Source organism: Paramacrobiotus metropolitanus, unplaced genomic scaffold (genome assembly GCF_019649055.1).
Source record: "Paramacrobiotus metropolitanus isolate TYO unplaced genomic scaffold, Prichtersi_v1.0 Parri_scaffold0000007, whole genome shotgun sequence".
In the NCBI taxonomy this organism is placed as follows: domain Eukaryota; kingdom Metazoa; phylum Tardigrada; class Eutardigrada; order Parachela; family Macrobiotidae; genus Paramacrobiotus; species Paramacrobiotus metropolitanus.
This window is the reverse complement of record NW_026570227.1, coordinates 2,397,661-2,421,543: the sequence shown is the minus strand read 5'-3', so window position 1 is coordinate 2,421,543 and position 23,883 is coordinate 2,397,661. Positions and strand designations below refer to the sequence as shown.

Below are 23,883 nucleotides of genomic sequence, written 5' to 3'. Positions count from 1 at the left end.
CAGACATTCGGGTATCTTCCAACGCCTATGTAGGTTTTTTGTGCATAATGCGCAGTAGATAACGACGGGTAACGTGTGTCATCACGATCCGGAGCTTATCTGCGCTCCGAATGGTCAAAACAACTATACCGCACGTATTCAAGATACCGCGCTGCACAGCTCCGTTTTCTAACATACCCGTCCTTATCTCTATGAATCATAACTTATGCACCATAGTGCGCTGCACTGGCCGTATACCAGCCAACAGAGAAAGATGTCTGAATTTTCGTAATAAGGGTATTCGAAACTGAAAAAGCGACTGAATACGCGGCGAATGCATGGAGGCGCGAAAGCTGAGTGAGCGCGCAGGAGATAAGATAACGCGCGCATATACGTGACGCTGTATGAGAGAAATCGCCGTTTCCCGCGATTCGCGGCCAGAATAGCTACTCCGGAGTAGCTTTTCTGGCCGCGTATCGCGTGAATCTTCATACAACGGCACGTACATGTGCGCGTTATCTTATCTCCTGCGCGCTCACTCAGCTTTCGCGCCTCCATGCATTCGCCGCGTATTCAGTCGCTTTTTCAGTTTTGAATACCACCAATGTTTTTTTACTTGCAATTCCGTGAAACGAGACATGCCTGATCTACTGTGAACGTGGCACAGACCGCATATCGTAAAGGGGCGCAAACAATTCATTTATCTGTGACGGTGACTTCCACATGGTGATACAGTATGAGCGGTGAGCTGTTTTAACGGCATAATACATTTTGTGATTTATGTTTGGCACGAACGCTTCGTCTACACAGAAATTTTAGTACGGTCCCTGAAAGCAATATGGCTGCTGTTCACGAATGTATTTACGAAGACAGTATCTACACTAACTTAGAATACCGTCAGCCGGAGCGATTTGCTGTGCATGTCAAAATGAAAGATGGATTGTAGCACTACGGGAAAGCTGTCGGTGTGCGTTAGAGCCAGCAAATTCCTGGGTTTATTGTGGACTTCGGATCTCCGCGCAGACCGATGAAAACGTGGATACCGTTTGATACACCCTTTGAGATATGCCATTGGCGCGATTCCAGGGAATGTTTCCCTAATCGCGGCGGTCACATTACTGGTTAGCTGGAGGAATTCTCTACTAATAATTATGAGCTTAAAATTGCACTGCGACGACATTCTTATAGTCAGTCGCTGCAAAAGATCGCTGTACCGTAGAACGCAATTGCCGGCAACCAGCTTAATCGAATTTTCATCAATGTAGATACGTGCGTAAATTATGTTAATCGCTTATTTATTATTAGTACCTAAATTCTATATTTACTTTAACAAAAAATAATGAAAATTGCCCTGTATGTGTTAGTAATTACAATTATGTAATATTCAAACAAAATCAGTTAAATAAACTTTTTATTATCGTTATTTCACCTTGATAAATTTTATTTGTCTAGTTGAATTCTACATGATTGATGTGACACTAAAATCAAGCATCACAGTTGTGTCGTTACTGTAGATCCTGACAGAGCATTCTTGGTGGATGTTTTTCTTCGTTTAAATTCCGATGAACCATGGAAGTGGCATCACGGCAAGACGGTCATGACGAATTTTGAGGAATTTGCCGGCGCATGCAGATTTGTCATGGTCGCCGTGGATGGTAGCGGAGCCACAGCCCTGTTTATTGTCCCCAATGAACGTGTTTGTGTACGGGATCGCATAAGCCGCTGCGTTGCTTCCCGTGACGAGAAGATTGATTTGCAGTTGGATTTGCGCAAGCTCGATATACTGAATAGAGTACGTCCATAGTTACTTACTTTATAGCCATTATAGTGCAATATTTAGCGATTCCATTCCATATGTGCATGTTATGGGACAACGCGAGAAAAATAAAAAATCAAAAAAACCGGTGTTCTACTTGTAAATCTTGTTGGGAATGTGGAAAAGTTGTTGTTTTTCTTACTTTTGTACTGTAATTGCATTGCAGATGAAATCATTGCGCCAACGCACCCTGCCGAAGAATTCGCAGTTACCGCAACCTCTCTGTAATCCCATTGCCCTGGCAAGGAAGCTTTGGGGGTGTCATTCCAAACAGGAAGAAAGCAACTTCTTCCCGGGAATCCCGGCCAATGTTGAAGTGGGCATTCAGTGGTTGCCGGCTGAAATTATGAGCGAAGTGTTTGGCTGTATAGAAACCAAGATACAACAGAGCGTTCTCCGTTCGGTATGCAGCTGCTGGAATGCCATTCTCACGACATATCCGATTAAGCGCTTCCTGATTTTCGCCGGTTCGTTGATTAAACCTAATCAGCGCTACTATAACGCGGCATGTCTGCATGCATGCTGGAGACCGGCGATTGTATTTTCTTGCTGTAAGGCGTCGTGCGACTTATCCGACAAAACCATTTTGTACGGGCCATTTCTTCGTCAAATCATGATGAAGGGCGGCCATCCCTGCGCCGATACGCTAATACTGGGCAAGGTCGTTTGGGACTTTAGCAATAACGGCTCTCCCTGGGTAACGGATTACCCAGAGGGGTTGATACGGCCTTTCTGCAGAAGTTTTTCCGCAATGGCCGTTGTATGCCAGACTCTGATTCTCAAAGATATCCTAGCAACGAATCTTCATCAGATCATATCAGTTTCCGAACCTCAACAAGATACCGACAAACCGTGGTTCTCGCAATACCTTGTGCGGCTAAAGATTCGAAATGGACGCATCCAAGGTCGGCACCTGAGCACTGGAGATTGGTGGGATTTGATCGAAAGCAGTTGTCCCACATTGGATGCATGGGAAATCCAGTCACTCTCTGACTGGATCGATGATTGGCTACAACCCGATCAAACTTCTATGGACATGCCGGATCCCGATCCACGGAACCAGTATTACGACCCCACTAGGAATGGCGCCATTCCCATTGTAAGGATAAGCTTTAACCCTTATTTCCGTAAGAAAAAAAAGTTTCTCCACCGTTTTCTGTAATCCGCATCCAACAAAACGAAAGCAGTCTCCTGAACTCTCTTGCGGTAAAATGAGCACCAGGTTAGTGCAAGCAATGTTTTTGATAACGAACCAAGCTATCCTTGCGGAGAAAGATATGGACTACCTGTTTGGACTTACATCGCACAGTAAACTCTACGTATCTTTCACGTATTCTCGTAATTTTTCATTCCCTTTCCCCACTGCCGTACCTCGCCATATTTTAGCAGTATTCTTTGGTATCCGGGATACATAAAGGATACCCCACAAATACGTTGGGATATGGCAGTGAAAAAAAGAGGGTTAGAAAACTGAAGGGAAACATGAGGTAAAACGCGAAGGATACTTACTGTAAAAAGCGGTTTGATACAGTCAATCCAAATCAAAGAAGATATAAGAGGAATTCAACGGCCGAGGCAAGCACTTCCTGCGGTCACGAGTGCGACGTCGAGTGCGACGTTACGGCTTTGGTTAAATATGGTTAAATAAGGCGCGTTACATAAGCGCCATGTTTAGCCATAACGTAAAAACTCCAGCCGGGTGACGGCAGCAAGTACAGGGGCTGCTTGCCTTTGAAGGCCCCTTATACAAATTTTACGTGTACGGAAATATTTATATATACTTATACGAAAATATTTAAATTTTAACACATGCGAAACGTGCCATGAGTGTAGCTAGGAAAATCGCGAAAGCGTTGCTACAAATTGGTAGCCTGCATACTCGCACCGCGGAAAAACGTAATGAATACTGCCTTCTTATACGCATTTTAATTTCGATTGCCGTGCAGTATTTATTAAAGCCATTTCGGATAAGGTTTACCTGTTTACGTACTGTATGTTAACCCTATTTCATTCCTTTTGAGATACTGCGGGAATTTCAAGCGATGGATCCACGTCCGAAAAATCGGTATCAGCCTGTGGGTCTGGATGATTGGAAAACGGTCAATTTGCAAGTGAACAAACTCAACAAGCTGACGCTATATGCATTACGTACGCTGCAGCTCCAACCACCATGTCCACCTAGTTGGTTGCCTGTATATCCTGTGGATGTGTACATTCATTCAATTTTTAATTAGGCCAGAATTTGAGATTTTACTTTCAAGATAGACATAATTTGCTCGCTTGCCGAAGACTTTTAGCGGAAAATTATACTGACAATGAGTGAGAAAGCGGGCTTTGGCTGATGTCAAACCATTCGTAAACCGGAATAATACACCGGTAACAACCGAACCTTCTAACGATGGCTAAAGCGCTAGGGTCTCGCCGAATTAGTGGACGGGAACAATATTGTCCAAGTGATAATTTATTACACAGTAACAAATTTGATTTCCACTGGCTCGTGCTCACTCAACCAGTGCTAGCCTTACGTGACGATGCTCACCAAGCAGTTTTTGTGCTGCAGTGCAGCATTTTTACTGTGACTTAACTTTCGGGTGAACCTTGGCGAATATTATGCGGAAAACCCTGTCGAACTGATGCTTACAAGGGTACATCTTGTGATTTTTTTGTTATTGTGATTCGTGAATAAGCCGTGGATTTTTTTAAATGTTTGTTAGTGACTATGGTTTCACCCCGGCACATTTCACAATCAGTTGTTACAGCAACATCCATGCAATCATTTGTAAAACGTTATTTAATCGATGCTGAAACACATTCTAATCTAACAAAATTCGGTGCTCTGTATTTTCACTCCAACGAGGACATTTTTAAGGCGAAAACAGCGTCAGGCAGCTTGATGAGCTATAATCGCATCGCGGTCAATGCATGTTTCACGGGTGCGATACAGTGAAGGAATGGTTCCGTCACATGGAACCGGATACCGAGATACGTAGTTTACGTGATTAATAATTAGGAGCCTCGCATTTTTTTAGAATGACAGTTGTCACTTGATACAATACCTTTTTTATGGGCCTCTTTTTCATAAGTTCATCACAGAAGAAGTTTTGTCTCTAATTTCTAAGGTCTTCGATCCCTGTTTCCCAAATCTAATTGCTCACTGAGAGAAGCTGCGGCCGGCAGCAATATTTATTTAACCACTTGGAAACCACCATTTACACTGCATTAGAGAAGCAGTCTTACTTGGTGAGACGTGAAACTTATTAATTATGGACTTAAAATGGCCTATATTACAGGGGTGCCGCGACAAGTTCGGACAGTTGCGCAAATTAAATTTAAAAATATTTCTGTACTGGTTTTTACTTTTTATTTTGCAACTTTTCTGGAGTAACTTTTTATTGCGGATCTGAATATGCTAAAATTTGAAATGCTGGGTGGGGTAGTAAGTAGCCAACCGGTTAAAACGAGGATGGGGTAGTGGTCATTTCCAGAGGGATTATAACTGACCTTCCAGAAAATTCGCCACTCTGAGCAACGGCCACTTGGCGCAGACGGTGGGCGGAGATGACTTCCCCTGTCTTCCAAATCCAGGGACCCGACGGCGTCTGCACCGAAACCTCCAGGGCGGGCGCTTAACCATTCTCTGCTGTATAAACGGTCTAGATCGTAAGACTCCACTGAAGATGGAAAGAAGACTGTCGAATGGTGCAAATTCGGGTTGTCAATCGGACAGCGCAGATAAATGAACAGACCATCGTCGACCACATCTACGACGCGTCGGGAACATTCCGCGGGCGATTTCGAACGATCACTGACAGGTATGCAAGAGCTGACGATAGCGACGGACTGCACCGAACAGAATTCGAACGCACTTGTATCAGACACAAAACAACAGCTTAATACTGTAGTAGCATAATTCTGATGCATTTAAGATGGCAAGGGTACGAATTCCCATTGCAGTTAACAGAATTTGGATGCACCTCTTAGCACACAAGTCAGAAAGACATTACTTTTGATAGCAACCAATACAAATTTTAGTTGACAGGCATGAAAACTAGTCCAGTTTGTGTGTCGTCGAATCCACTTTCCGCATTTAGCGCTCAGTGAGCGGTATCAGTATATCGCATTTGACTACTTTTCCGTTCGCTCGGGCAACAAACACAACTGGCTTTCCCCAGGAAACCGGTTAAAGCTTTAACGCCTAAATGCAAGTACTGTATAAAAGTGTAAGTACCAGTGCAAGTACTGTATAAATATACAGAGTCTGTACAAGTACTGAATATAAAAGGCTCTGCAGACGCTATATTTTGCGTGATATCTATCCTGGACAGCGGCGATCACGGAATGGACAGTAGGAGAGACTTCAAGATAGCCGACTAAATTTTGTTTAACTCGTAAAATCATTCGGCTATTAGTAATAATTATTACTGCGCTTCTGAACTATGTGGGATAGTTTTGGACGAATACTTTTCCGTTCATGACAATCCGTTTTCATTATCTCATTCCGCAGTAACTCCGTTGGACATTTTCTGCTCAACACTGTCCACCATGCCCAGCCGAATGGACCTCGACACCGCTGTGAACGTTCTGGGTAAGGATCAGCGGCTGCGCTTCGGACACGTTGTGGACGTGGCCGACGATCGTCTCTTCGTCGATCTGCTCGGTCCCCATCGGCGACGTGAATATGCACCGTTTGGTAGTGTCGCGTTGACCCGAGTGATCGACACCATCGATCTAAAAGATTTCCATGCCCAGCAAGGATCGGTCGTCCCGGTGCGGGTGCTCGTGCCGGAAACGCCAGCGGGCCCGTGGATGTGGTCCGCCGGGGAGATGGTGGTAGGGAGCATGGGATATCTGTTGGGAGGGGGCTATGTCCGTTGGCACTGTCCGCATTCCGGAGTACCGTGCACCGATTTCGTCCCCACAAAGCGCCTTCGCCCCGTTACGGATGCCGTCCTCGGAGATACCATCGGACCAGGCATCTTTATCAAAGGCCATGTGCAGTTGGGCGAGGAATTCCGCTCGCTGTCTACCGAAGCAACCACGGCGCTCGTCAACCGACTGAACGGCGCCTCCCGACGTGTTGAAACGCAAGTTGTCGTGATAGACTTCGTGGACGGCGAGTTGACATACATTCACAATCGCCGTGATGCAGAGAAATGTCAAGTGTCCGAAGGCAACGTGTCGGTAAGAGAACGTTTTTCTGCAGGCAGGTATTTGTGCTGTGCAATGGGACTGTTTGTAGGAACTCATGAACTCCCTTAACGAGAGACTGGTCAGTCTGATCAAGTCAATCCCTGACGAACCGGCTTCGGCCGCAGATAACAGCATGGCGCAGATGGCGCTCCCGGTGGAATTGTGGCAGGAGGTCTTTTCCCATCTGGACACCCTGACGCAGACGCAGCTGCGCACCGGGTGCCCAACATGGAACCGGATCATGGATGCTCCCGCGCTGCGTTCCACCATCGTCATCCGCCGAGAAGTTGACTATTTTCTCTGCTTGGCGACGGTGGGCAAGTGCCTACGTTCCGACACGCAGCGGGTTGCCATAACATACGCGAAGGGAGTCTGGGATTACGCTCAACACCCGATGTTGCTTTGCGACATCATCCGCTACGTAGCTGAGCAGCGAACCGGCATCCACCTGCGCACCGTGTACCTGCACGGCGTCCGCATGAAACTGCTGATTAACCGCACTGCCGCGGACGTTCAAGATAGCGAATGCGGCCTGCATCCGTCGGATCCGGCGCAGCCGGAGTCCAATGCGCCACACGAATGTCTCTGGTTGGAAGACTTGATGGCCACGTGCCGCAGTGTGCCGTGTGATGCCATTCACCTGACCAACTGCGACGTGTATTTGGTTGGGCTGCGCTACGCGCCTCAACGGGGTGCAGAGGATATCGGCAACGGCGATCGAATTCACCATCGGCACAGCGCAGCTGCCGCTGACTGACGGTTACGGCTGCGCATTGTGTGATGCTTTCGAGACGGCGCTGCCGTTGGTGCGTGATAAAGAAGGGCACGCGCTAATCCGACGGCTGAAACGCAGCCTGGACCGGGATCCGAAGAGCCAGCTGTCTATTGTCACCTGCCATGTAGGAATGCAGTCACAGTCATTCGATGGCGGTACATAAGTACTTGGAATAACACTTGCGCAAATTTTTTCTTCTGCAGATACTATGTGTACAAGCTTGTCCCGTAATTTCCATCGTAAAGGTACAGCTAGCACGAAATTTGCGCTTGAAACGATGGCCACGTCACTACGCTTATCTGATTGCCTAAATCCGCTCCGTAGTTAGATGGTCCATTACCACACCGACTGTTTCTTAGCCATCTTACGCCAGGCAGTTACTGTTATTCTCATTGAATTATATGGCGTGTACCAAGCCACCAGCCAGCCAAATGCATGTTACGTGTTTAAACAGTGTGGCGTGGCGCGCCGTAGTACGGATTTACGCGCAACACGTAAATTTGTAATGTTCGCTGTTCTGATGCGATGGAAATTACGGGACAAGCTTGTACTGACATCGGCCGATCCGCGTCCATCCTCCCCCTACCGCGGGAAGAAGTGGTGCGTGGACGGTCTGCGAGAGCTGCAACTGCAGTGGGACACCTTGCCGCGCATTGCCCGCCATTTCCTTTTTTGCCATCAGCTCTGCTAGCCTGTACGGAGAACTTGCGCGATTCAGCTGCACGGATTTCTCATCGTACACCGTCATAATAATTATGTGGATCAGATTGTAGTTAGCGCTGTAGAATTTCCAGTGGCTGGAACTGCCGCAGTTTCATGGGGTTGTTTTTTTCTTGATTATTTTCTTCACGAAATCGACATCTCTTTCCTTTTTTGCTGCGTGCTTTGCGATATGACCGGGGTTGTAATTCTATTTGCAGATCGAACAATGCAGTCAATATTATGTGTTTTCTCATACGATTTGGTTGTGGAGGAATTTTCATAAATTAGCTGTACCACCCATATTCTGATCGGATAGTAAGCGCGGTAGTAGCTGGCTCTACGGGTACATAATTTGCCGCTTGCTGCGGATATAACCGATAAACATTCCATAACAATCTTACGGATATCGAACGGATTCTCTCATATAGTTTATCGTGCTTTTTTTACTTCTTCTATTTATGTATTGCGTTTTTAATTGACCAATAAAAAGTACAATTCTCTCATTCCACATGACAAGCTCTAGGCGCGCTCGCGTCACGTAACCTTCGGCACGCCTGATGGTACCGACGTACCGTGACTTCCACGTAGCTGACTGACTTTACCACCGAAACCGGTTTTCTGGCTGGCTACGACTGGGTGTCTGCATGAAGTGAACAGAAAAAGAACGACTGCCGCGTTATAAATACCCTTCCAACGAACGGCAAGTGAGAATTAGTCGGCGAATGATGATTTTTTTGCCGTGCAATGCCATCCACATCGCCAACTGCCCGGTTTCACTGGCGCTCCTTGTCTATCCCGTGACACTGCATATGGGCTACCATAACCACGACCAGCTTTCACATTGGCAGCGCGCAGTGGCAGTCTGCCAGTTCTGGTTTTGACTGAAACAAGTGTTAAATCCTTAACTATGTGTTATCATTTGCGTTGCCAATATAAGCTCGGAATGCAGCCGGCATTTTTGCATTCAGTTGTTAAAGCCACAGCTATGAAATCATGTTTCTGTACCGCATCCGAAACCGTTTTGTTTTGTATGATTACTATCTATTACGACTATTAGTACCCATATAATAATTACATACTAACGTGCCAGTTGTTTTTCAACAGCCGTTTCAACAGAACAACGGCCGTCTGGTTTTTACAGTTAAGTACTATACTGCAACAGGCGTTGCTATGATTTGACATTAGCGTTTTGCAATGCTTCGGGAACGGAATGAAATGAATGGATTATAGTTCAGTGGAAAACAAACAGTCGCAGTCTTTTCTGGTAAAATGCCCAAATAAAAGTTCCACTATTTTGAGCAGATGCGCTTAACCTACTAGCAAATAGAAGAACTGCTATACAGGATGACAAAAATTGATAAAGCAAAACGTTTATGACAATATTGGACAGGACTCATAGGATTTAGTCTTTAGAAACGATTTCAAACCACATTAAATTCTGCAATGACGATGGACGCTAAACCAATTTGAAATGATTAAAGGCCAAATCGGATGTCCATAAACCAACGGATAGGAGACGATTCAGGAATGGAAGGTTGTGTCGATGCTGCTGACATAACTGTCTCTGGCTTTCTTGTATCCGTCATTCTGCATGATGCTCTTCACTTCATCCATGGTTTTCACTTCGAAGATTTTGTACAGGACTTCGTCGTTCAGTTTGGGAATTTCGCTCCAGGTAATAGATCGGCCACATCCCTTCCCGACGGCTGACTGTGGCGCTTGGGCAGTTCCGACCGAAGGTCTGGCCACTGCCTTCTTACTGTGGACCAGTTCGCCGTTGATCCATTTCAAAGCGTAGCGAAACATGGCTCTAGGTCGAAAGTCAAACCGCGTACTAACTCGATTACCGCAGGTGGTCACACCATCACAGCCCTCCGTCTTCCACCACACCAGCCCACAAAATGGGCACGCCTTAATCAGATTCCGCGGATCCGTGTTATCGAACAGATTGTACGTCATCAGCGGGGTGACGGAGTTGACGAAGCGATCGCAGATCTTGACATTCTCCCGCTGCATCTCAATGCACAGAGCGTAGTAGTCCATCTCCCCCATGGCAGCACCATGCTTCCCCACAAACTCATCGTACAGATCATCCAGATCGTACTTGAACTGGACAATCATGACGTGAAACAGCTCGTCCTTGTCTTCGTCGAGCTCCTTTTCGACGCGGTCACGGAGTCGCGAGTAACCACCCAAGAAAGCCTCCACCTGCTTCTTGTACAGCTCAAACGATTTGCGCATGTTAATCCGCACTTGATACAAGGTGAAATTGTAATGGAAATCTTCCTCAGAGATCGCCAGCCACTGCGGTTCCATGTTAGACATACAAGCGTACATTAAATCCGCAACAGCATTGGGATCGCCGCGATCTGAGAAGAAAACAATGTTGGCCACCTGCGGACTGCCTTCCATCAGCGCTTGACAGATGATAGGAAACTCTGCTCCGGGATCCCCGGCATGGTCCATATGCGAGACGAGAATGACGATTTTCCGGATGAAATTCACCACCGGCTGTTGCGCCTGCAGATAGTTGTCGACCATCTTGAAATACTTGTTCTCGTATTTCACGACGATGAAGAGCGTGTTCAGCTCCGTGGCGGTCAGTCCGGCGCGCAGCAGATGGGCGTGCTTGAACGTGTCAGTGTTGCTATCGGTTCCCGGAGTATCGATCAAGGAGAAGGAATTCGTTCCGACGCTGACATCGTTCTTCATCAGTTGATGGGTTACGCTGCCTTCGGATGCGCCAGCTAAATGGTTGGTATTACACAGCCGGTTCTTCAAGGTGGTTTTCCCGACTCCGGTTTGCCCGATCAGTATGCCACATGGCCGGTTGGAATAGCGGCGATATCGCGCGTCGACGGGGTTCTTAATCAACGGCTCAAACATTTTTTCCAGCACTTGGTGTCTGCAGTTACGAGTAGAAGAGGCTCTAAATGTCGTGTAAATTGTAAAGTTCTTCATTGTAAAACGCGTAAAACGTTGTAGCATTGATCGTACCGTACTCACCTTTCGTTTACAAACACGCAGACTGCCTCGGTAATTGCCGACCCGATTCAAAGCGACGCACTGAACAAGCGAAGGGTTTTAAAACTGAAAACTGACTGCCAGATGGCAACACTGTGGATAATTAAAGGAAACTTTTTGCGTTAAAATGCACGAGCACAAAAATCCGAAATTTCTAAAGTCATCCACTGTTCAGCTGAAGAAAGTCGCGACGCCTTCATCCCCAAAACATCGACTGTCAAACCGTCGCTCGGCATGGGAAAATTGCAGCAGAGGCAGGATAAAACGCTCTGCCGCGTGTTATCAAGCTGACTCACACTGCAGCCGCACATACAGCCAAGACAAAGGACGACAGCTGTGATTGGGCGCGCGGCTGACGTACGGGCCTACGGCGTATTACTGCACTGAAAATTCAGCATTAGCGCACGTAAAAGCCAGATGAGCGGGACGTGACAAAATCGCGTTCACAGGGCCTGACATTACGTTGTTTTTTGCTACACGATTAGAAAACAATCCTATATATTAAAGCAGAACCGTGATTCCGTGACGCTCCCGCCTCCAAAGTTTCCTGATTGGCCAGAAAAAACCTTACGTTTGTGATTGGCCGGAACCCGCTCAACAACTTTTAAGCTTTTGCATCCCCTTAAACCTGCGCTTTTACGCCTTTGTCCTTACTAAGCTCCCGAAACTTATTGCATTCACCAGTAAAACCTTCACCTGATAAACCGGATCCCACCCTTATCTTTCCTACTTACTAAGCTTCAAAACCATAGTTCTTTATCTTTATTGACTTTAACAAACCTGATAACTTTAAGTCCCACCTTTTAAGCGTTTAGTAACCGAAAGCCCCGAGTGCTTTACCTGCCCTTTCAAATCTTTCGTCACCGAAGGCCAGGCGTGCGGTACCCACGTCTTTGAGCCTTTATCATCGAATACGGGTGCGGTATCTTTTTTTGAGCCTTTGGTCACCAAAGCCACGTGCGGTACCTGCCTTTTGAGCCTTTGGTCACTGAATACGCGTGCGGTACCCGCCTTTAAGCCTTTGGTCACCGAAGGCACCGCGTGTAACGCTTTTTTGAGGTTTTGGTCACCAAAAGCCACACGTGCGGTACCCGCCTTTTTGAGCCTTTGGTCACCGAAGGCCACGCGTGCGGTACCCGCCTTTTTAAGCCTTTGGTCACCGAAGGCACCGCGTGCGGTACCCGCTTTTTTGAGGTTTTGGTCACCGAAAGCCACGCGTGCGGTACCCGCCTTTTTGAGCCTTTGGTCACCGAAGGCCGCGCGTGCGGTACCCGCTCTTTTAAAGCTTTGGTAACCGAAGGTTACGCATTATTTGTCCACGCTTTTAAGCGTTCTGTAACAGAAGAATTTCGGTTTAACCCGTTTTTTATACAGTAACTGTATTCCCTTTTCAGTAAGACTTATTTAGCATATAAAACCGTTTCACTTTGATTCGTTTAGCAAAAAGAGCCCAGCCAACAAGAACCGCCTTTGCACTGCAGCGCGGCGCGTAAGCGCCGCGCGCTGTGCTTGTAAACATTATAATCTGTCAGTGAACGATCAACAACGGCAAACGAGCTCCAACTAGGGCCCTGTGCAATTTGCAAGCGTCAGATGTTTGGCTCGTGTCTTTTTAACTATTGTAAAATTTTTCTCAGCTCACCGGATTCCTTATTGCTATTGTAAAATCTTTCTCAGCTCACCGAATTCCGTATTGCTCAGATCGTAGAATATCTTAAGTTTTCCTGCTCAAATCGCTCGCGAGCAAAATTATATGGGGATTTATTATAAAAACGCACGTTCGGTTTTTTATGCCAGCACCGCTGCATGAATTTAAAAAGTTTATTTTTAAATTAAGTTTATTTCCCGCGAAGCGCGAAGCCAACACACATTTCTACAGAAAATCGCTAGAAATTCTATAAAAAATAGTACGAAACACAAAGCAATATTCAGCTTGCTCTCGAATTCGGACTGCCGGTCGCTCGGCTCGCTCACCCATCGATAAACGACCGCTCGGCTCGACTCGGCTCGCGCCAGTAGCGGTAAAAGCTCGCTCTTCCGGCTCGCGAGCCGCGAGCCTTCACAAGCCGAGCCTCGGCTCGGCGCTCGCGCAGGGCGCTAGCCCCAACAACAGAAATTTCTTATGGATATTGACATAATTACGCTTTGATAGACTCGTATCTGTACAGTGCACTGCGCAATAACTGGTTGTTAACGGATAACAGACAGACTTCAAATTTGGTGCAATGTAGGAAATGTAATGTGTGGCAGCAAAGCATTTACAAACGATTAAATGATAATGACCGACAGAATTCACGTATCCTTCCATACAAATCAAACGAACATACCGATACTCGTTGACTAACGCATAAAACGTAACGTAAACGTTCGCTGCAACAGCCCACGAGACTCAACCATCACTGCATTCCATTTATGCAGTATTGTAGCACTTCTCATCAAGAATATGCAAACATGACCTCGCATAAACAGCTGTGAATTGAGAAGACTATAGACTGAGAATGGTGGGAATCAGTGATCCAACGCGACTGGCGCCATCCAGTTACCAACGTCTGGCTGGCACGCGCCACCACACACGCGCTCATCCGGCTAATCGGTACCGGCAGCTCGTTGGCGGCTTGCACCTCTGGCATCATTAAGACAGAGATTTAAAAAAAATCTTTAAACTGCATAAGAAATTTTTAAAAATCTATCGGGATGTAATACTGTTTTGTAGTAATGGAGTGAACTGATTTATTTTTCAACAAACGAAATTACATATTGTAACGATAGAAAATTGTAGTACTGCCAGTTTGGATTGTTAATTGCTTTTCTGCATCAGTTATTGGTTCATTCGTTCCTTGTCTTCCTCATTAAGATCATGTGAATCAGCATCTCATTGTCTTAACGCTTTACCGCTACAATCTCGATGCTCTTGACTTTTACTTTTGCGCACTAGATTCATTCTTGGATTTGCTTCTTGCCAGCTAGCTAACCTTGCTTTTTGCCTTCTTGCCCTGTGTACTTGCTAATAAGAATCTTGCCATAACTGCCATGTCTTGCGTTGTTGTTTGTAATCACGTTGAGATGAATCGTCTCATCCCACACCGTGTAGTTGTGTAATTGCCACCTTACTTCCGGTCAGCATCGCTGCTGACCGTGCCAGCCTTTTGATTGTCAGTTAGCCTTAACAGCCGCTACATCGTGGTACGGTGGATTAACCATCCCACTAGAACAGCAGTTTAACCGGCTGCTGTTGCAATATACAGTACAGATAAGGCCAAACAGCTAAGAGGTACTCTGAGTGCTTCTACGATTTCACATCAATTTCGTTAGAGGAAAAGCTACACGACCGATGAATACCGCTGATGTGATAGATATTACACCGCCACGTTTGTTTTAACCTAGATTCTGAATGCGCACCCGGTACAGTACAGTATTCGTAAATCAACGAAATGATATTATAATTTTATTCGGCTAGTTGGCCAGTGCACAATGACAATATGCCTGCGCAGATTTACACTAATTAAAAGGATTGAATTTTAAACGAAATGATACATCATGAACTGGATGCCGGCTTACCGTTAATTATGAGCTTGATAGTTATGAACTAACACAACAATGTGACGGCCGGACACATTATTGACTTTGTTCTTATTAATTATCACAAAAGAAGTCTGGTTTTGTCTATAAGGTCTTCGATCTTGATTAGCCAAATTCTAACTGCCTGCTGCAACCGGTAAAAGATTCTACCAGCTAGAAGAATCTTTGGTTCCCAGAAATATTTATTTTTCAGAATGGAAACCATCATTCTCACTGCACAGAGAAACAATTTGAGAAGTACTGTATACAAATTTAATGTGGACTGCAACCGTACTGTGTACAACCATAGGTACGCAATGGTACAGATAGGTGTAAGACTCCCCGTCAAGCAGGTCAGGGGAAGTGACCTGGCGGCTGGCACATCGTGGCAAATTCAAGTATAGACACGAAAACTTTCGCTCTCGCGCACTCCCGTACGCTGTTTTGCATCGTTTTATTGCATTCTGTGGCCAAATAATTTCCAGCCGTTAGCAAAAAGTTTTGAGTACCAAAAGTCTTATTATAAACCGATCTTTTTCAGACTTCTTTAAACTTTGAACAGGTACATAAGCATAAGGATAGTTTTCAGACAAAACCAGATTTGCATCATGTTTTTCAAATTTTAAAATGCATTTAAAAATTGCGAATATTCATTTTAAAAGTGAAAAATTGCGAGAAATCTGGTTCCGTGCAAAAACGATTTTTATGCTCATGTGCATTTTAGCGCAAAATCTAAAGTAGATCGGTTTAGGATGGCAGGGTGTAAAACCTGGCAGTGGCACCTGCCACTGGCACTGCCAATGGCATGGCGAGCGATAAAACCTGGAGACTCTGGCAACTGGCAAACGATAAAATCTGGCAGATGCCGCATAAAAGATGGCACACTTAATAAGCGGGGTTGAACCGTACACTTCTTTAAAATGTTGTCAGTATATAGTGAATTTTTCATATAAAGTGTTAACACATTACTGGCCATGCACGAAGTGCGTAAGTAAGAGCCGACATACAGAATTTTGTAAGGTCACATTCTGCTTCGCCGTTGGCGCAGAGTTCAACAAAAAAAGAATGACAAGAGGCGCTAAAAATATAATCGCAGTACGTCCAGATCTAGCAAGCACGCCGCTGAAATACGGTTTGCGGTTGAACGCGGTGCTGTAATCAGTTAACAACAGTGAAAGTAGGCTGCAGTGTTGACTGTTGACTGAACCCAAACGGATCAGTTCAGTAACAGGCTACCAGCACGATAGGCGCTGCAGCTGGCACACTACCTGGGTCCTGCTTTTACTCGACTTTCGTTGCGTTCCTTATACAAAAGGCGTACCAAAAGTAGGTTTCCCTATTTTTGCCTCTCTGCCATTTGAAGTAATAGACATCTGATATTTTTTTGTTGTATAAGCAATTATGTAAGCTAACTAAAGAAATAAGAATCAAAAGATTCCATGAAGAAATGGGGAAACGGAAAATAGAATAGCGATTGCTACTTTTGCAGCATTTTCCACGGGTTTTTTCGGAGCTCGTTCTTTTTATTGCCACTTCCGTCCCTCTTACAATTTCTACAGAAAATTTAAAGTAACAGCTTGAGAAACTATTCTCAATATTACTGCGATGTCAGAATGTTTTGAAAAATTTACAGAGTAGAGCAAACATTTTTTTCTCCAAGACACCAGAATTCCCCTTTACAGCCTTCTTGCTGATATGAATCCAGAGTTCTTTGCATCAATGAAAAAGAAATTTTATGAGCAGTTATACTCATCTTAGACACCAATCACTTCGAAGTCTTACCGACAGCAATAATGTTTTACAAGAAGTTTTCAGTTTTTTACCGTCTGGAACCTTGAGCAGATTTGTGGTTTTCCCACCTAGTCATCGAGAGTTTTTAATTTTCTGGAAAAGCAGTATGAAAAAGTTATTTTGTTTCGTACTTGGAATTAGGACAGAAAAGAAATCCTAATCTGATGAAATTTAGTGTTTTAAGAAAAATGAGCAAGAAGACTGAGAAAAAAATCAAAAACTGTCTGGGTAAAACACGTGGCAAGGAGCGGATAACCTCGGACGGTTTTCTTGGCAGTCCTTCTCCATTTAATTGTAGTTAAGTACAGTTATATGTATTTTATTTCGGTACGTTAATAAAGGAGGGTTCTAAAAATATGGTTCATAAGAGTTACAAGCGTTCAGGCCGGGAGATACAAAATAGGGAAACTTACTTTTGGTACGCCCTTTGTACCTCCGGCAAAAAAAAAACAAAAGCAGTGTCACTGAAATTTAAGGTATGCCGGTACATGGTGCAACATTGGTGTATATAAACGAACACTTTCGCTTTCGCGCACCCCGGCACCCTTAACCTTTTTTTCCTAGTTTTTAGTCATTCTGTAGTCAAATAATTCGTATACAGTGGCCTGAAAACCCTTTATGTGCAACGCACATAAAGGGTTTACAATATGTTCTGGCCTGGTTTAGCTGGCTTATAACGTTGTTGGCGTGGAGGCTGAACAACGTTATGAGCCAGCTAAACCTGGCCGGAAACGATATTTTTATTAGCAGTTCGCTTTGCTGTTTTCGTAATGCGCTGAAGCATGTAACCATCACTAGATGCCTTTCTTTTCTTAGTACCTCTCTAGTATTAGTGACTTTTGCTACAATTTCATTACAATGCCTGTTGTTTAGCCAGGTTTAAATTCCCATGCTAGATGTCGATCCTAGCCTTTAATGGGTTACCTGCCTACCGTACAATAAACAATAAGCAACGCAAAGCAAAGCAGATCGACTGTCTTAAAAATTTTGCCTGGAAATACCAATTTCCCGGAAGATCACCGAGTCCGGTTGTTATCATTTGATTCAAATTTCATGTATTTTTATCTGAGATCCATTTACTTAGCCGATCCGATTCAGGCAGCTTCACGCTCAACCGCAAATCATTTTCCAGCGGTTTGCTTTCTAAATCTGGTAGTGCCGCGATTGTATTTTTTGCAACTCGCCTTGCGATTCTGCTTAATTGCGATACTTCGCGCAAACGGCAACATGCGATGTGACCTTTTGAAACTGTTTATGCCGGCGCATACTTTCGAACTTCGTACATGGCTAGTAAGGGTGTTAACACTATATATGTAGAACTGACGGTACACTGGCAAGCTTTTCAGGAATTATGCAGTTGACCAAACTCCAAAACCCGCTTTTTAATTGTGCGACCGTGCCACATTTTATGCGGCATCTGCCAGATTTTATCATTTGCCGGCTGCCAGAGCCTCCAGGTTATATTGCTTGCCATGCCACTGGCAGTGCCATTGGCAGGTGCCACTGCCAGGTTTTACACCCTGCCGTTTAGGATGAGACGTTTGCTGCAGCTTATTGCTTTTAAACTTTTCGAAATTTTATTTCACTCCTAATTTCCTAACTTCCCAACCGGATGCTTGCGCGCATAAATGGTTTTCAGACCAACATATGTAAATAATTTACAGAATGTAGTAAAACGATCCAAAAAAGCGTTAAGGAGTGCTCGAAAGTGGAAGTTTTTGTGTATGTACCAGGATTTGTCACCATATACTGTACCGGGTCACTTCCCTTAGCGCCAGGTGCGCACGTTTGGCGAGGGCGGATTCGCTATGAAAGTTATATTTTTTGTAGTATCGTACTTGCTTTGAAGTTTGGAGTTCCCTTCAGCAGCCGATGTCTCAGTCATGTATTTTGCACCCAAACCTTCGGTCATCAATCAAATAATGCTGCTTGAATCGTACATTTTTGCTTCCAGAATGTTCATGACATAATTATGAGCAAAATTGATAGAGCCGCTCATGACTTAATTAGAAATCGAGTTAATTTCTACATTCACATCAAAAGAAAACGCATTGAGTGACCTCGATTGCAGTTGTAGCGTACGCAAGGCATGCAGCGTGAGCTTGTTGAGTGTCGTCAGCTTCGGACTAACTGCTTTCCACTTATCCACATTCACATTGCGATGCTGGTTACCAGAACGTGGGTCCATCCTTTGAAATTCCTGTAATATCTGAAACCGAACGACATGCGAACAAAAGTGAACGATACCAAGTTAACGATATAGTAACCCGTAAATACCAGATTCGTAGTACTGCGCGATTGCTTGAATTTCGATCGTCTACGTGGGAAGTGAAGAGAAAGCGGGGAAGTTGTTTTAAATAGTCGCTCATTTACAGTAACTACACTTAACAGCAACTTTTACATTTTGGAGATAGGACAATACTATCGCTGACCGTGAAACCGTGAATTCGAATATACTTTGTAAATACACATGCTTACAATAGGAATAGCGCCATTTTTTTTGTGATCGTAACTTGCATTCCATTGCCAACGGTCGGTAGACGTTTCATCCAACTGTAACCAGTCATCGATCCAATCGGTAAGTGACCGAAGTTCCGGCGCATTCAATGTGGGGCAGCTATTTCCGATCAGATTCCACCAATCCTCGATGGTCAGGTGCCGCCCTCGGAAGCGACCATCTCGAATATTCAGTCCCAAATGGAAGTTCGTGAACGGCGGTCTAAAATCTCGATAAGTTTCGATATTAAAGTATACGCTCGTTACATGACCATCTCTGATGATCAGAGTTTGGCATACAGCTGTCAATAGGCACAAACTTTCACAAAAGTTCATCATCAACCCTTCTGAACTCGACGTCATCATGGCCTGGCTCGGGTACACACTCCATACGACTCTGCCCAGTATCAAAGCCTCGGCAGACGAATGGCCACCTTTCTCCATGATTTGGCGAAGAAATGGTCCGTGTAAGATACTGTCACTTTTTGGAAAGTGCGAAACCCACCAACCAGAAAACACAATCAGCGGACTCCAACATGCATGCAAACGGGCAGCAGTAGAGTAGCGGTGATAGTAAACAGCCAGCGGCCCGGTGAAAATCAGTGATCTTCTAACCGGATGGCACGTGAGAATGGAATTCCAACCGCTGCACACGGAACGGAGCCTACTCTGTATCCTGGTCTCTATGCAGGTGAACACTTCCTTCATAATTTCACCCGGTAAACACTGGATGTCTACATCAACAAGGGAAGAGAGCACCGGTAAATCGTTTTCTTCTTTTTTAACATGTTCCCAATACTTCTTTTCCTGGGTACAGGGATCGCAGAAGTCTTTCTGCGTTAGTGAATTCTTCGAATGGTTTATCAAATGCAAGGATTTTATCTGAAAAAGAAATACAAAACCTGGCGTTTTCCATGTACTGTAACTGTATATCCGCTCTACAATAACGATTTTGCTCGAAATCGCTTTGCTTATCCGAACGACGGTAATTTCGTGGAAAAATCGGTTTTCACTTGGTTTTTGCATTATGCATGACATGGGAAGGGCTCACCGATAATCCAACATAATTTCATTAATTGTACGATGTGCGAACTTACGTTATTCCACATCCGAAGTTTTCGCAAATTCAACCGCAACTCCATTTTCTCTAAAAGCGATTCAATGGGTTTGGCCGTGGAAACCGGTACGCGAACACGGTCTTTCGGGAGAACAAATAATTTCGTGGTACCCCCACCATCCACTGCAACCATGACAAAACAGCATGCGTCGGTAAATCCAGTAAAATTCGTCATAACCATCGTGCCGGAATGCCATTCCCATGGTTTATCCACCGCCAGACGAATGAACGCTTTCACCGGAAATGTCTTGTCAGGATCTACGATACGAGCTCGTTGCTATAATTGCAGTGCATTTTTTTTAGTTAGGTGGCCACTCGACTCACATTCTTTCGTACAACCTATCACTCGGTCCACTATCTTTTTACACAACCTTGTACTCCGTTCAAGACCTTTTCAGGCACACCCTTTCGTTGTGTACGACCTCTGGACATTACCCTTGACACTGCTTAGAACCTTTCCTGATATTACTCTAATGATCTCAGCATGCTATTACTCCCTAACGGCCTCCTTAAGTCTCTTCCAGTACATGATGTCACCGCTGAATCCTTTCCGTAAATACCTAATTCTGCTGCGAATTTGAACGCAGGAAATCTGCATCTCTGCGGTTTATTTGGCCTTGGATAGCAAAGCGTTTTTACTTTGCTTTCGTTATTTTGTGCGCCGCAACACTTGAAAAGCTCCAATTTTTCCTACCACGTAAGAATCTTTCCAAAGCTATCGTAAATAGGGACATATAAGATGCGTTATGGAGGAGGATGTTACTAGGTACAACATGTTATGTTGTATTCAAAAACTTTTGTGAACGGAGTGAATCGTAGTGTCTGAAAAGGTAGTGGGCGGAGTGAAAAGTGTGGAAAAAGGTTCTGAATGGAGCTAAAGTTAGTGTGTAAAAAGATGGGGGACCGAGTGAAAGGTTGGGCGAAAGGTTGTGAACCGAGGTTGCGAACGGAGTGATTGCCTTCCATTTATCAGGTAGTAACCAGCCGATACTTAATCCTTGCTCGCGTCCGATTACTTCGGCCGCATTACATTTCGGCCGCACAGGCTCACCTCGGCCAACACCCATTTTGGTAACCGGAAATTTCGGCCATATTAGGTTTTCTTATGTTTTCTTAGGATTTCTTAAGGTTTCTGGATGATTTTATTAGCACAAGCCAGTCTCATAGCAAATTTTGTTAACGAAAACAGGAATGATAGTCTATAACAGAAAAAAGTTATTCGGTTTCTTTGCTTTGTTAGGCTTTCTTTGTTTATTTTTATGTTTATAAAAATAAACAAAGAAAACCTAACAAACCGAATAACTTTCTTCTGTTATAATTAATTTTATCAGTCCTGTTTTCGTAAAGAAAATTTGCTGTGGGACTGGCTTGTGCTATGTTTAGGTGTCTTCAGATTTCTTAAGTTTATTTTGGTCAAGTCTCTTTACTTTTTGTCCAATTTCTTAGGTTTTCCTGGGTTATTTTAGGATTTTTGTTTGGATTTTTAGTTGCCTTGTGGTTGTGTTTTCGTAGCTTTGCAGCACTGGCCTGTGACATTATTGATCAACCTTGTAACGGTCGGCACGAGGTGTTCATTTTAATAAATGGGTTAGGGAGATATGGTGGTGAGAGTAACCCGTCAAAAACTGCTCCCAAAATCGTGTGTGCAAAAAGTAATCGAAAAAAGAACTAATACGCATGTTCAGCGAGAACTCGCACGCTGCAGAATGAATGTTTATGTACATACCTGTTTATTGTTTATGCACATCTATAAGCCGTACTTCGGCAGAAATATACTGTGGCCGAGTAAATTGAAGCCGAAATGAATGTTAGCCGAAGTGAATGGCGGCCGCAGTAAATCGCGACCGAAGAACTTCGGCCGAAATAAACGTGGCCGAAATGAGAACAGTCGAAGTGATCGGTAGTCAAAACTTGAAACTGAAACATTTTGCTGCTGTGTTACAGAAACTTGACGCTTTTCAACCTACCATTTGAAGAATGAGTCTCGCACCAACAACAGAAGCGTTGCGCCATCGGCACATATCAACAGGTGCATTCAGCTGAATCCACAATGTACCCCGGGGTTTGTTCAGCCCGTAATTGACCGTCTGGTCGCGAGTGAAACAACCAATGTCGAGGTTCAGGAACTAGTTCCTTGAGACGGCATTGTTTACTCGAATGACTATCTGCAGAACAATGTTTACAAACCATATTACGCTCACATAATCAATCGTTTCTCTAAAATGTATACCCGTACTTCTACTCTACAGAGAAGATGAGCGATCCTTAATATTCTTATTTAGACTGAAATGGTTTGTTACCCATCGCCTGTACCGCACTGGAACCTTTCACCGACGCACTAGATATCTTCGAATGGGAAACATTGTCGTCAGCGAAAAAATTGAGAATCTTTTGGGAACGGGAATCATTTGAGATTGGGAACCTAATGGAATCTGTTGGAAATGGGGAATCTATTGAACTGCGTATGTGCCCTGTTGAGATGCCTGCTTACCATGTCATATTAGTATATTTTCGCTTGTTAGTGTTTGTAGAAAAATTAGTGAAACGTTGGGCGACAGGGAAGCGATACCGGCAGAGTTTATTTGTGTAAATAAATTTGGCCCCACTTGGCCAAATTAAACCTTTTTCGAAACAGGAAAATTGCTCCAACTGAGCGGATATACATTACTTACAACATATGATTTTGGAAAGTCATTACTGTAAGCTGAAAGTATTTTTGCACTAGTCTTCCTTTACGCTATCTTTACTGAAAGCTGCTGATTATATTTAATTTGCAAATATAAACAGGCCCGTCTTTGGGTTGCGGAGCTCCGTCTCTCACTGTTTGCTTGCGCGCTCGAAGCCAAAAAAATTTTTTTGCCGGCTCGCCACTTAGGGGGCGTCTAGTTTTCGTCTTCTCCTCCCCTTAGAAGGGCGCGTCATCCCTCGCTATAAAGACGGGCCTGTGCACAGGGATACAGAGGTGCACAGTGCCACTGACCTTCATCTCTACGTATGTATATGAATAGTTCCTTAATGTAACGGCGTATAGAGTACTCACGGACACGATCGTCGACACAGTGACGTTTGCAGTAAAGAAAACTCGTGCACAACTCGTCCGATTCGATAGAAATCTTGTATTGCCCGCTGAACATAACGTTTTCCATTCCGGTCATTGCTCCGCTCGGTATCTCAAATTTTTTCCCGTATCCTAGACTTGTACTCAAGGTTTTCGTGTGTACCGGAGCAGAATCAGCCTTTTAGTACATCTAGACATTCAAGGCTTTTAACAATAATGGGCGAGCCGAAAAAGCACAAACTCCGGCTAATCCACACTCTGATAGTGTAAACTACAATGAAACAGTTCTTCTGTCCAATAATTATATGTAACATCACACAATATTATGGTTCGTTTGCAAATCTTAATCTGGTCGTCAAACTAGAGTTATGGGTATG

General features: G+C 44.5%; 4 protein-coding genes across 10 annotated transcripts; 2 read left to right on the top strand and 2 right to left on the bottom strand.

The window, feature by feature from the left end:
* The first annotated feature begins 525 nt into the window (after positions 1 to 525).
* LOC129582256 (uncharacterized) lies at positions 526 to 5,101 on the top strand. Its single transcript, XM_055473736.1, has 5 exons — positions 526 to 722; positions 926 to 1,100; positions 1,494 to 1,771; positions 1,962 to 2,894; positions 3,817 to 5,101. Exons 2-5 carry the CDS (start codon positions 1,007 to 1,009, stop codon positions 4,027 to 4,029), a joined length of 1,518 nt encoding a protein of 505 aa, XP_055329711.1. The 5' UTR covers positions 526 to 722; positions 926 to 1,006; the 3' UTR covers positions 4,030 to 5,101.
* A 400-nt stretch (positions 5,102 to 5,501) lies between these two features.
* On the top strand, positions 5,502 to 8,534 carry LOC129582338 (uncharacterized). 2 transcript variants are annotated; one of them, XR_008689619.1, is made up of 4 exons: positions 5,502 to 5,607; positions 6,300 to 6,976; positions 7,035 to 7,884; positions 7,964 to 8,534. XR_008689619.1 is itself a non-coding variant. In XM_055473847.1 (3 exons), exons 1-3 carry the CDS (start codon positions 5,532 to 5,534, stop codon positions 7,740 to 7,742), a joined length of 1,461 nt encoding a protein of 486 aa, XP_055329822.1. In that variant the 5' UTR covers positions 5,502 to 5,531; the 3' UTR covers positions 7,743 to 8,534. The 2 variants fall into 2 exon arrangements, 1 of the variants encoding a protein (XP_055329822.1); XM_055473847.1 differs by having other exon boundaries at positions 7,035 to 8,534.
* Positions 8,535 to 9,678: 1,144 nt separating this feature from the next.
* LOC129582292 (uncharacterized) lies at positions 9,679 to 11,954 on the bottom strand. Of its 2 annotated transcripts, none has more exons than XM_055473786.1 (2): positions 11,469 to 11,954; positions 9,679 to 11,391 (listed from the first exon to the last, which is right to left on the bottom strand). In XM_055473786.1, the coding sequence occupies exon 2, from the start codon at positions 11,346 to 11,348 to the stop codon at positions 9,984 to 9,986; it is 1,365 nt and encodes a 454-aa protein (XP_055329761.1). In that variant the 5' UTR covers positions 11,349 to 11,391; positions 11,469 to 11,954; the 3' UTR covers positions 9,679 to 9,983. The 2 variants fall into 2 exon arrangements, with proteins under 2 accessions (XP_055329761.1, XP_055329762.1); XM_055473787.1 differs by having other exon boundaries at positions 9,679 to 11,367.
* Positions 11,955 to 18,770: 6,816 nt separating this feature from the next.
* Positions 18,771 to 23,883, bottom strand: LOC129582302 (uncharacterized). Of its 5 annotated transcripts, none has more exons than XR_008689611.1 (5): positions 23,489 to 23,883; positions 20,429 to 20,706; positions 19,632 to 20,213; positions 19,314 to 19,554; positions 18,771 to 19,044 (listed from the first exon to the last, which is right to left on the bottom strand). XR_008689611.1 is itself a non-coding variant. In XM_055473800.1 (5 exons), exons 2-5 carry the CDS (start codon positions 22,467 to 22,469, stop codon positions 18,838 to 18,840), a joined length of 1,458 nt encoding a protein of 485 aa, XP_055329775.1. In that variant the 5' UTR covers positions 22,470 to 22,613; positions 23,489 to 23,883; the 3' UTR covers positions 18,771 to 18,837. The 5 variants fall into 5 exon arrangements, 4 of the variants coding, with proteins under 4 accessions (XP_055329775.1, XP_055329776.1, XP_055329777.1 ...); XM_055473800.1 differs by adding an exon at positions 22,416 to 22,613 and having other exon boundaries at positions 19,314 to 20,213; positions 20,429 to 20,725; XM_055473801.1 differs by adding an exon at positions 22,416 to 22,613 and having other exon boundaries at positions 19,314 to 20,213.